Source organism: Sarcophilus harrisii, chromosome 5, assembly GCF_902635505.1.
Source record: "Sarcophilus harrisii chromosome 5, mSarHar1.11, whole genome shotgun sequence".
In the NCBI taxonomy this organism is placed as follows: domain Eukaryota; kingdom Metazoa; phylum Chordata; class Mammalia; order Dasyuromorphia; family Dasyuridae; genus Sarcophilus; species Sarcophilus harrisii.
This window is the reverse complement of record NC_045430.1, coordinates 210,477,885-210,491,417: the sequence shown is the minus strand read 5'-3', so window position 1 is coordinate 210,491,417 and position 13,533 is coordinate 210,477,885. Positions and strand designations below refer to the sequence as shown.

The window sequence follows — 13,533 nt, the reverse complement described above, 5'->3', positions numbered from 1 at the left end:
AAAAGTATGTATGGGGAGGAGAGATTGGAGGATATTTAAGAATTTTTTTCTCTTAGTCTAACTTGTATTTGAAAGCATAACCCTAAATCCTGTTGGCTGCGAAAATCTCTAAAATAATTATGTAAAGCCAGATTTGCAAAGGATTATCCCAAATTATTCCACGAAGAAATTCTATTTGTTAGGTCTAAAACTTTTGTGCATCCCACTCAGGAGAGACAGCATGAAGTCATAGGAAGAGTAACGTCTTAGAGTCAGTTCAGTATCTGACTTAGCTCTGACACAAGCAGTTGTCTAACCTCTTTAAACTATAGTTTCCTCTTTGTCAAATGTCAATAATATCTGCCTTGCTTAACTCGTGTAGTCGTTGTGAAACTTGGGTGGTACTATGTATTTTATTTCTATTTTTAACACTTAGCGCAATGCATAAATATCTTCTACATAGTAAATATTCAATAAATATTTATAGGTTGGATGACAAATGCCTAATTAAATAGGAATTGAAAGGAGAAAAAATGATCCATTTCTTCTGAGTCTTGTGCACATGTTTTTCCATTTTTTTTTTTTTTGGTGCTTATAAATATGGCTGATTGGTTCAGAATAAAGATTATTTTGCTAAAGGGAAAATATATTTTTCTTATAGTACTTTGGCATAAGTAAAAGTCACCTTTATGTTGAGAGGTGATATAGCACAATGAATAAAAACCAGGGTCAGGAGGACCTGTGTCCAGGTTCAAATTCTATCTCTGACATATATGTAAATGTGGCTTTTTTTTTTTATTTTACCTATCAGTGCCAAAACGCTAAGGCAGGGGCAAGTGGAAGTTACAGAACCAAGTCCTTTTCAGTTAACAATGAAATTATATACCATTGCTATCGCATCTCCATGATACAAATGGGGCAACTGAGTGAAGAAACTGAGTGAACCCCAATCCCAGAGAAATGTTCTAAAGCTAGTTAGTCTATAACAAAAGTTAGACAAGATTCCTGAGCTTCTGTGGTATCAGTCTCCAAGATTAAGCAGAAAGGTATTTCCTGAACATTCTGTTGAATTAACCAAAGAAATAGCAGACATAGAATATGGTTCTCAAAGAACTTAGATACTAGTTAGACAAATGGGGGGGGAATGCACACAAAGCAACTTTAGCAGAAGATACTGATTAATATACAAATACTCAAATTCATCACCAAAATGAGTACTTAATGAGTAACTGGGGTTCAGAATAAAATTGCTTATTTATTATAGGCAAGGAGAGTCATTGTACTGAAACTCTGAGTGTGGGGGAAAAAAAAGAATAAATCATGGTCTTTCATTTCCAAGAGCTAGTAAGAAATATAAATAGTCTGGTAGGGAATATAAGACAAATAATTACAATGCAAAGCATCAGCAGTAAATGGCAAAAGCATCCTCTGACCTGCAGTCTAGCTCATTCTCCCTGCTCTACAGCCCTTCAGTGAGAATTCAGAAGAGGGAGAGATAACAGCAAAAAAAAAAATTTGAGAAAGACTTTGTGAAAAATTTTAACTAGAAAAAGTTCCATACTGGTCCTGCATTTTCCAAGCTTCCAATTATCTTCTAAAGTTGCATAAATCCCAAATGACCTCTTCTTTTGAGTGATAATCAGGGACAATGGACACTCCTAATCCTGTCTTCACTGACAAAGAGAAGAGCCTTCAAGGGGAGCAATTCACTGACAAAACTGGTCTCCATGCTACCAGACAGCCTAATAAAGTTTATGATCAGTCAGTGACTTATTCTCCCAGCTTTGCAGAATTAAAAAAAAAAATAGAACCCAGGATATTAGATACATTTTAGTGCCATTAGTACAGCTCAACACAGTAGAGCTTAGGGACAAAAAAAGTTGCACATTTTATATCCATGTGGGAATCCTGACTTCTTGATGCTCAGAGAATGTGACGAACAGACTGAGGATGCAGAAAAACCACGATTGTCAAGCGACTGAGCACAATTTATAAAATCACTATCTCTTTTGTGAGGATGATTCATTGCCCTCTGAGACAAAAACAGTAAACCACAGTAAATTATACCATCTACTAAGAAGGGCTTGAGTAGATTAAATGTGTTCCTCAATGTGAGTCAGTTGACACTTGCTGAATAAATTGGACCAATGGAGGTTGAGAGTTCTATGAGATGTATGGTCCTTTTACCTAAAGAGAATGATCATCCTCTAACAATTACGGGACTTAAGAGATGCCATCCTTTAGCATTGGGACAGAATTCCGATTCATTCTATACAAGTGACCCTACACACACATACATCATGAAAATTCAATGTACTTATTTTAATTTTATACATTTTGCCACAATGTCAACAGTCTCAGTATAAAGAATTACTTATGTACATTCTAATTCCTCCTAAATGTATTAGACATTTTATACATTTTGCCACAATGTCAACAGTCTCAGTATAAACAATTACTTATGTACATTCAAATTCCTCCTAAATGTATAAGACATGGTTTTGAATGGGCTATACTGAGCCCATTTCAATGAGTAAAGCATAGAGAAAAGTCACAGTATTCTACCCTACTTTATCTTATCATCAGAGAAGACAGTATCCTTGGAAGATATGTTCTTGTTCGCAGCCAGAGAGGGTGTGGTGGAGAGGTAAGACTTAATTTTGGTATCCATGAAGCAATGGCTAAGTTTAAGTTGGTTTATAGTCAGGATGATCAAGTTAGAAAGATACAGACCAGCACAGGGTTCTCAGGTTATCTAGAGTTTTTAGAGCTTTGAGGAAGACATAGAAATTGACAACTTGGTTGCTTTTTTAAGTTGAAATTTGAATTTTTCTAAGTCTTGCACAGCTTCAATGCTGACTTTTTCTTTTGGTCCACCATAAGCTAGGGAACTAATTATCTTAGAAATCTTTGATTTGGAACAAAATTGCTAAGAATAGCAACTCACATTTCTGTGGCATTTAGAGTCGGCAGAGTGTTTTCCTTACAACAATTATGTGAAGTAGATAGCGGCCTTATCCTTATTTGTATTTTGTAGCTGAAGAAACTGAGGCTTAACTAAATTAATTGGTTTACATAATGGTTACCCAGTTAGTAAAAACTCAAGCTGTTACTAGATTTGGATTCAAATCCTCATTCTGCCTTTAATCCCTATGTGACACTGGACAAAGTCACAACCAATCTAGAAACTTGATCTAAGAAACATGAAAATAAGCAGATACATCAGAGTTCAAGCTTAGTTCCATATTTCTCATCTCTCCCCTTCTCCACCAAAAAAGATAAAACCGTACAATACAAATTGACACAATGTAAAAAGGTTTTCTTTACTGTCAGAAGCGACTTTCTCATAATCAAAGGCCAGAAAAGGCTTTTCTTATACAGGATTGTTTGTTGCCATATAAAATTCCATTAAACTAGATCAATAAAATGTTCTTTGTATAGACTGGCTGCCAAGAATAATAATGATGATGGTAATAATGATAGCTCACATTTACATAGTACTTTAATATTTACAAAGCCCTTATTGGAACTTGGAAATAGCTTTGGTACAAAGAATACTTTTGACATTATACTTGGATTAAAATTCTATCCTTTAAATTATAAGATCATAGATTTAAAGTTGAAAAGGACATTATGAGTCACCTAGCCCAGCTCCCCTATTTTTACAAAGATCTGAGTTATTAAATGCAATCATTCCTACAATCCAACCAGCAGAGTCAGACTTGGCCTGAAGCACATTTCATATCCATATATGAATCCTGGAATTCTTTCCACTGAATCCCATTGCTTCTATTGGAGGCTACAATTTATCTGGAGTTCTAGGTGTCATGGCAAAGTACAAGGTGAGCAACATGGTAGAATGGGAAGAATACCAACTCTAGATTCCAAAAACCTTGCTTTAAGTTCCATTTCTGAGGCTTAGTATTTTTTTCTTATCTATGTGACTTTGGGCAAGTCCTAAAATCTTCCCTTCAATTACCTCATTATAAAGTAAAGGGGATGCACTCAGCAGTCTCAGAGGTCCCTTCTCATTCCAAATCTCTGATCTTATGATTATATGGTCTCTGAAAATCCTCCCACCTCTTGAGTGATGAGTAATGATTTGGCAATCTCTCAGATCCCTTCCAGCTCTGATTCTATAAACCATAAACATAAGAGAATGGAGAATTATATTGTTAAAGTCATTTACCAATAAATTGGTATAGTTCATTATTGATAAGTTTTTTTTAACTTAAATAACTCTTCTTCTTCTAAGACTTTAATGGTTTTCCATGAGGTTCTCATAATGATCCACACATGAGCATTACAAAGAAATACAATAATATTAGTTAAAAGGCAGGCATTAACATTGTAGAGATGAGATTCAACAAGCTAGAGGCTAGAGATTCACTTCGCCACCAATCACACAGAAACCAAGCCAATTTGAAAACCATAGTTTCTATCCACTTAACTCTGACACTTCCCTAAAAGCCATAATTTATTCTCTTCTGTTTATTTTTTTTTACAAAAACCAATGACTGTCTCTCATTCCTATGCTAAGTACTGAAGTCAGAGAAATATGAAATAGTCCCTACCCTTATGGAGCTTATATTCCATAGAGGGAAGAGAGAATATAACAATATAAGACAAGATGTACCCAAATGAGATGACATAGTGGATTTGGAGTCAAGAAAACCTTGAGTTCAAATCCAGCCTCAAACTCTTACAGCTGTATAACCTGTGGCAAGTCACAAACCTCTTTTTGACTCAGTTTCTTCATCCATAAAAATGGACATAATAATATTTACCTCCCAAGATTGTTGTGAGTATAAAATGAAATAATATTTGTAAAACACTTTGCAAATCTTAAAGCACAATATAAATGCTACTATAAGGAATTCTAAAATACATACAAAGAAAAATTAACTTGGAGTGTACAGAAGAATTAGAGATTCCCAGAAAATGGGGTAAGAAAGCCTGATAGCCATATAGTGAACTGTTTGTATGTGGCCCTCAAGATGAGAGTTGTAGGCCAGTTTGACCTGAGTAAAGAATGTTTGAGGAGAGATTACGTGAAAATCAGTTGAGAAATGTGGGTAAGAGCCTAATTTAAGTACCAAAGGAATTTGATTTTTATCCCCAAAGTACCAAAAAGATGCTGAAGCTTCCAAAGCAGGAAAATTACATGCTTGTAAATTTATCTCAGGAATATCAGATTCAGAACCTATATTCAAAATGCTTTGAAAAGAAAAGAAATCTATGGAGATAGCTAGTTACATTCCTTTTCTTTTTTAAAATTTTCTTTTGAGGGTTTTTACTATTCTTAATTCTTATTAATATTGCTAATTAATATTTTTACAAGATTAAAAGACAAATGCAACAAGCCTTCCAATGCTCTTTTAACAGATTTAGGAACCGTCATTTGCAGTCACCTTTAGGTATTTTTTTTTTTTGCTGAAGTAATTGGGGTTAATGACTTCTCCAGGGTCACATAGCTAAGAAGTATTAAGTGCCAGAGGCCAGATTTGAACTCAGGACCTTCTGATAGAGCACCTGGTGCTCTATCCACTGCACCACCTAGCTGTCCCCACTTTTAGGTATTTTTAGAATCAATTACCATCAAATCCTAAATTTAGGTAATACAGTGCACATTGAACTAAACTCTTCCATGATATAAGGCACATGATCATAAGTAGTAAATATACAAGAAACAAACAAAAAAAATCAGATAAAAAATTCATGCAAACAAATCCATAGATAAGGAGTATGAGCCAGTTTCCAGAAGCACATCACATATACATAATTGCATCGTGTTCTGTATATAAGAGCTTAGTTACTTCCAATTCTAATTTATATGTGTCTATATCAATTCCATAGATCGATGTACAATATTCACATCCTCAATAATAATGAAAAATTAGAAACCAGGCCAATGGCAATGAAGACAGGATAATGATAGCATGTTTTCACTGCAGAATGCCATTCATCAGTGTATGTGGGAATGCTAGATTAATGGCACATTTAATCTTATGCATGAATATCTTCTTTCTTCTTCTGATTTAGGAGACTCACCAAGTCAACGCTGCTGCTCATCCCTTTATTTGGAGTTCACTATATGATTTTTGCTGTGTTTCCTATCGGCGTTTCCAACACATATCAAATACTGTTTGAATTATGTATTGGATCATTCCAGGTACTGTCATCCACAAAACTGCTTCATTTTTTCTGTTTTCTATGTTTGACTTCATAATCTCTGATACTTTTTCCTATTTTGCAGGGCCTGGTTGTTGCAATTCTCTACTGTTTTTTGAACAGTGAAGTAAGTCTTTTGCCTTTCTCTCAGGCTTATGGGTAAAAATATAATCAGTTGGGTTCCTAGAATGTTTGCTCAATCAAGTGTCATCTCTGTAGGCCCATCAATATCAAAAGGGTATATGACTTTTTAGTTAAGGGTATCACACTGAAAATTGTTTTTACATGTAATTGGGAGAAAACAAAATATTTAATCATCAAAAGGATGCAAAAAAAAAGAAATAAGTACCATGCTGGCTTCTATATTTAAAGAATGAACTGTCTGAGAAGGAAAAGAGAGGGAATTTCAAAACAGATTTCACTTGTAAAGTTAGACGTTCTTTATTTTACACCAAGCATCGTGGTTTTCCATATAACTCCTAATCTGAATCATCTTCATTAAAGCCACATTCATGAAACCCACAGTTCCCTCCTCCTCCATCTCTCCTTCCAAAATTCACACCCTCCTCTCCTTCAGTCACTGTAAAATACTGTTACCAAAATAGTCTCCCCTACCACTTTCAACAGAGTCCAAAATGCCAGGTTGTCAGACCTGTGACAACAACAGGAAATTTCAAGCTGAAAATTAATTAGAGTCTGCATGCTTTTTAATAAGCATCTGTGCTCAGTTCACTGCAGCTGCTGTCACCTTGCTCCATCCTTTAATCAGATAAAATAGTGGAAATCAGCCTGTAGCTATTTAACATGCAAAAGTGAACATGAAGAAGCAAAAATTCAGTATTCTCGTAAATAAAGGTGTTAGCAGCTGAGGATTCCGTGTGGATGCCCTGTTTATCGCCTGCACATACCCACACCCAAACTCCCAAGGTAGTTAATTGCCAAGAATTACCCACCCGTTGTATTTTAAGCCCTTGGCTTTGGCCACTCCATCACCCCATCTCAAAATTGCTCTAGCTCTTCATTTCTTTCCATCTGCCACCCCATTCCTTGCCATTTCTAGTGTATCTCTAATATAGATCGAGTGTTTTCTGTCAGCCTCTATCTGACAATAAATGCTTTGCGTTTGAAGCTGGGTTCTCTTACCCTAAATGCAACACTTTTTCTAGAGTATGATGTAGTTGAAAAAGTGTTGCATTTAGGAGAGAGGACCTGCATTCAAATCCTGCTCCTTCTAGAGCAGCTAGGTGGTATAATGGATAGAGAGCTGTGTCTGGAGTCAGAAAAATCTGCATTCAGATGTGACTTCAGGTACCTACTAGCCTCATCTGCTAAATGAGAAAAATAATGGCACCTTCTTCCAAGGTTGCTATGAGGTACAAATAAGATAATTGTAAAGCAATTAGCACATAGTAAGTTCTATGTAAATATTAGTTATGATGCTAGTAGTGCGGTTGAGCAAATAACAAAACCCTTATCTACAAAATGAAAGGATTAGATTTTTGAGGGCTCTTCCAACTAAATAGATCTAAGTACCTCATAAGTAGGAAATTCAGTTTCACTTTGGCTAATCCACAGCCTCTTTATTCATCACTCCCAATACAGGAAACTTGACCTGACACAAATGATAGACATAAGGTTTGCTTTCTAAAATACTGCTTTATATCCAACTTAAAGATTTTGAATGTAAATTAGCCATTTCATCTTATCTTCTTTTGTATGAATGGCCTAACACCTACTACATTATTCTTCTTCTTGGTCTATTGTGTGACCCCATTTGGGGTTTTCTTGACAAAGACACTGGAATGGTTTGTCATTTCCTTCTCCAGCTCATTTTGAGGAAATTGAGACAAGAGTTAAGTGACAAAAAACACACAATGTGACTGCCTAAGATTACACAACTAGTAAGTGTCTGAGGCCAGATTCAAAGTCCTGATTCCAGGCCTAGCACTCGATCCACTGTGCCATCTAGTACATTCTAGGATCTCTCCAAATTCTAGGGACTAGAAGCTTCACCCTCATATAGTTTGCCTGAAAAGAGTCTCTGTGTACTCCCTTCTCTTTGCTTTCTCTTTCATATCACTTCATTATCACATTCATTATAAGATTTGGAATCTTAAAATTGGAAAGGAATTCAGAGGTCACCTAGTCCAACTCATCTCTGAACAAGAATCTTCTCTACAACATTACCAAAAGAGTGGTCAGTTAGCCTTTCACTACCTCTTCTGAGATTCCTAGAACTCTGTTCTGGAGCAGCCCATTCAACTTCTCCATAGCCTTGGATTGCTGGGAATTTTTTCTTTCTATGTAGCCAAAATCTGCACCTCTGAAACTTCTACCGATTGTTTCCTAGTGCCAAGAAAAACGAGTCTAATCCAATTGTGTGATAGTATATGTTTAATAATCAACTTTCCAAAAATAAAAACACACATACTCCGTATTCTTTATTTTTCCCCTGAGGAAATGGCCCAAGGTCACACAGCTGGAAGTGTTAAGTGTTTGAGACCAGAATTGAACTCAGGTCCTCCTGACTTCAGGACTGGTGCTCCATCCACTATGCATCTAGCTGTCCCTCTATACACTATATTCTTAAATTTAATCTGCATTATTAACATTTTCTCCATTACCTTTTTGTGTCCAGACAATAAACAAAACAATAAATCAAGCATTGAGGTGTAATGCTTGCTGATATCCAAGAAAATATAATAATCAGACTGTTTTGAACTGACCCCAGCACACCTTCTTCCATATAGAGTCAGCTAGATGGCATAATAGGGCAGCTAAGTGGCACAATTGACAGAGTAGCAGACCTGGAGTCAGGAAAATTCTTCCTAAGTTTAAACCTGATTTCATACACTTATTAGCTGTGTGAAGCTGGGCAAGCCACTTAACTCTGTTTGCCTCAGTTCCTCATTTGCAAAATGAGATAAAAAAGGAAACAGCGAACCATATCTTTGTCAAGAAAACCCCAAATAGGCTCATGAAGAATCAGACACAAGTAAATGACTCCACAACAATGGGTGACATAGTAGATAGGATGCTGGGTCTGGCTGAGTTTAAATCTGTAACCATGTGACAATGGATAAAATAATTTAACCTCTATTTGCTTTAGTTTTTTCAAGTATAAAATGGGGATAATAACAGCACTCCTACCAGGCCTCTACTGACCTGATTGTGGACAAAAAGAACACAAGGACTACACAATTCTTGCCCTAAATGTTGGGGTTAATCCAAGAAACCAAGTCTTTTTTATAACAATTACTTTGGGCTTATATTTTTCAGGGACACATAGGCAACAATATGAAGTTCTATTTATAAAGGATCATTAACATAGAACTGGAAGCATTCTGAGAAGTCACCTAGTCCATTTATTATTTTATAGATAAGGAAATTGTGTCCCCTGTAGGTTAAATTAATTGTCCCAAGTCACATGCATCAGAGATAGGATTGGAAGGTCCTCTGACTCCATTAGGGATTCTTTCTCCCATATTCATTCTTCCTTTGACCAATCCATCAACAAACATTCATAGCATCTGTTATCTTCCAGGAACCATGGAAGACCCAGGAGATAGAAAGACAAAAATAAAAGAAGCAGGCTCTGTCCTCAAGGAACTTTCATTTTAGAGAAATAGATAATACTTACACCTACAAAAAACCTACACAAAATAAACACAAGGTCATTTTTGACTAGTCAATCCCCTTTTTACTCTTTCCTTCCAGGTGCAAAGTGAGTTAAAGAGAAAATGGCGAAGCTTGTGCTTGAACCAGTCCATGAACCGGGATTACAGGCTTCATAGCTCCTCGATCTCTCGCAATGGCTCTGAAAGCATCTTACATTTTCATCGGAACTCCCGAGCTCACTCCTTCCTGCAGACCGAAACCACAGTGATATGAGCAGCAACATCCAGCTACCCAAGCCTATATCCCCTGTGGCCAAATGTGGTATATTTCTCAGCTATGCTGGGTTGCTTCTGCTTCCCCTCCCCATCTCTGTGTCTGAAATGGCCTATTTTGTGAGCCATTGGCAGCTCAGTCCTGTAGACGCTGAGCTTTAAGTTAGATTCACTCATATTGTATTCTCGTGTGATGTGTTCATCATGTATCTGGATCTGAAAGCTAATTATGGCTAAACTGCATTATTTTTTAAGCTTTTTTTTAAGAGCTTCAGACCTAGAATGTATGTTGGAATCTTTGATAAAACGTCCATTATCAAGGGGAAACGAGAAGGGAGTGAGATGATCTCTGAGATGCACAGGTCAAAGTTAGTCAAGAACAGCAAGAGATCCAAGAGCTAGATCCTGCCCTATAAGGAAGCACCACTCTCGGTAGTCTCCCTCTGACCCCAGTGAAGTCTTCATCAACTTCCCTGTTCAGGCCTTTAAGCATAGAAACAAGCAACCCTTTATTTTGGGTTTCATTTTGGGTATTTCAAACGGGAAATACTGTTTGGATTCAGACCTACCTCAGAAAAAAATGTGCCCTACAAGAGGGCATGTTCTCTGGCATTCATGATGTCTGGCTTTTAAAAGCCATCCCCCCAAAATGAACCCTAAAGAAAGCAAAAACCATCAAGTAGCTCAAACTTCACTGTCAGCCCTCATTCTCAATTCACAGTGGGCCTTTACTTCCCCTCAACTGCCCTGGTTATCTGGGCATCCCCTCTGAGGAATCTCTGTAGGCTTTTCTCCTCCCAAACAGTGTCCAGTAAGACTTCTTTCTTTCCTCCCTCTTCAACAAAATCAATTTATTCTTTGACTCATCCCCAATTTTTTTCTCTCAGCTAGAAAATTAATTTAATCAACTAATTTTCACTAAAGTATTAATAACTAAAAAGTACTTAAAGTATTGCCCATCTTGTGAGTACTTTTTAAACAAAAATTTCTAATGCTTCCTCTCCCATTAAATCTTTAATGATGGGATTTTAGGCCTTGTAACAGGTAGATAGATACAATATTTAGGTCCAGGGGAATGAAAGATATCACATAAGCATCTTCATATTTTATGTGAAAAGTCAACCCCTGTCTAAATACTTAATCTAAAGGTGAAGATACAGGTCATATCCCAGTCACCAGAGTAAAAATGAGGAAAATATCAAATGAGTAAAGAAAGAAACTAAGAAGGTATTGATGGAGGGAGGGAATAGGACACTTTGAAATCCTTTGTCAAATTTCAAAATTTCTTCAGTGGAGAATTATTAGAACAGTTCACAAAGGGGGAAATTATCTACAATTCATTTTAGAAATACCGTGCCTGCAATCAGCAGTCTGAACTTGTATACAAAGTAATTGGGGGTTTTTGACATGAAAGAAATAGAAGGGGCAGTCCCAGTGAGAAGGGTAGACACTGCAAAGGGCATCTTTATTTATGTTATATGGATGGCATATCTATACATCATACACAATGAAATAAGACAAGTCTTGTCCAAGGTTCTGTGCTAGCTTTAGAGTTCTTAGTTTATTTTAAAAGAAAAAAAATTGCTTTTTACAGAAGTGAGAGCAGGGTTTCCAACCTGTCAAGACTTCTAGGGAGGCCTATGGATTGATTTCCAGGGATCTGGGAACTTGGATGGGGGAAAACATATCTGTTTATTTTTATTAACCTCTAACTAAAATTTAGTATTTCCTTCAATTCTTAAAAAAACAAAAACAAAAAAAAAACCCACATTATTCTGAAAAGGGATCATAAGCTTCAGCAGGGTCCATAATACACAAAATGTTTAAAAAAAACAAAAAAAAAAACCTGTTTGGTTTAAGAGTTTACAATGGAAGAAAGAATGACAGAATGATAAGTTGCTCTGAAAAGTTGGAGAATGCATGTCAGGTGAACAAACCAATTCCTGTCTTTCCTTCCAAAGGTTTTCTGTGTCTCACCATCATCACCATCACCATGCACTCAGCTTTGCTAGGTACTCTGAGTTCTGACAGTCCTCCAGGTCCTTCAGAAAGCACACATTCCAAAGTTCATAACCACGTGTAAACAAAATCTTTAAATCATAGTTTGAAAACCATGAAATTGTATTAAGAATTTCTCATACTATGTTGTAGAGTTACATGGTAAAGCTACCTGGCAATGAATTTAAGGGACAAAATAAGCTATATTTTTATTTACAACATAAAGTGGGTTTTTGGTCATATCAAAATGAAGTGACAGGCAGAGAGCTGAGGAGAGCAGTGGGGGAGTAGTAGGCTGAAACTAATAAGGACAATGTAATAGACGTGGATGAAGCCATAACATGGGGATGGATAAGGTCCCATCTTATTCTTTATGCAGTGGCTTCTTGCATTTTCTGAGAGGTGCTTCCATTGCCAGTTCTGGGCAGTTAGAGACAATAGAGATCTCAGGTCTTCCTTACAAGTCACTTTTAATTCATGATATCCTCATTTCTGATGAACTAGGGTTAAATAAAATGGAATTTTATTATGACAGAGTAATATTGTCTACAATATAGAATTCAAAGCCATTGAGATGGAATGGCAAACCCTTGACTCATATGGAATTCTTTTATTTAATAGAATTAGATTAAATCAGATCAGGAAAACAAAGCTTTTCTGGGACAACGATTAGCCCATGGGACTAGCCTCATGATACAGAACTGGATGTTATAAAGGTGTATTATTTTGTTATCAGATTCTGATTTTTGCTTTACCTTAATGGACTGGAAAATAGTTTGGGCAAAAGTTCTTTGGGGGAGGGGGAAAACAAGATGGAAGGAAGATGAGACTAGGCTATCTAAAAAGAATGTCTTCAGCATGGCAGGTACAGAGGTAAACATTAACTAACCCACTAAAATTCTTTGCAAAATTGGGGTCCTCTGTAAGAGAAAAAGGTATGATTCTCCTTGCCCCCGAGAAGCAGGTAAATAAGATAAAAAACTAGAAAGAACATTAGAGGGTTATCCCTTGTAAAAATGAAAGTCAATCAAGGTATTGATTTTACAGATAAGGAAGCTGAGACCTAGCTATGTTAAATTAATTGTCCAAGGGCATTTAAGTATTAAGGATCAAAAGGAAGATTTGAATCCAAGCCATCCTGCTACAGAATGAATGCTCTTAGAAGACTAAAAAGAACTTGTTTTATCATCAGAGGATATAGATATATGGCCCTAAGCAAGTCATTTCTCTTTTATGGGTCTCAATTTCCTCATTTGTAGAATAGGGGTAGAGAGCTCACATTTATCTCTTCCAGTTAAGACTACTAAGGTCTTTGAAAAAATCTGAAAGACTTCCTTTCAGTTGATTAAAGGTCTTGCCCCTCTTCAGAAATATATATGAGAACCTAAATAGGGAAAGAACCTTCCTGGAAAATTCTGTTCAGTTAGATATTTGCCAAGGCAAATAGGAAGCCTTTTCTGCTTTTGTCTTATTCAGTAAAAAGTGGTTATAAAAT

The 13,533-nt window shown here is 36.4% G+C and overlaps 1 protein-coding gene across 1 annotated transcript in view; it reads left to right on the top strand.

Annotated features, from left to right (window-relative positions):
- VIPR2 (vasoactive intestinal peptide receptor 2) overlaps window positions 1–11,655 on the top strand; it is a 133,516-nt gene extending 121,861 nt beyond the window's left edge. Inside the window, exons 11-13 of the mRNA XM_031939586.1 lie at window positions 6,022–6,151; window positions 6,236–6,277; window positions 9,868–11,655. Of these exons, the coding sequence (XP_031795446.1) occupies window positions 6,022–6,151; window positions 6,236–6,277; window positions 9,868–10,041 (346 nt within the window). The 3' untranslated portion in view covers window positions 10,042–11,655. The remainder of the gene's footprint in view (window positions 1–6,021; window positions 6,152–6,235; window positions 6,278–9,867) is intronic.
- Window positions 11,656–13,533: the final 1,878 nt, after the last annotated feature.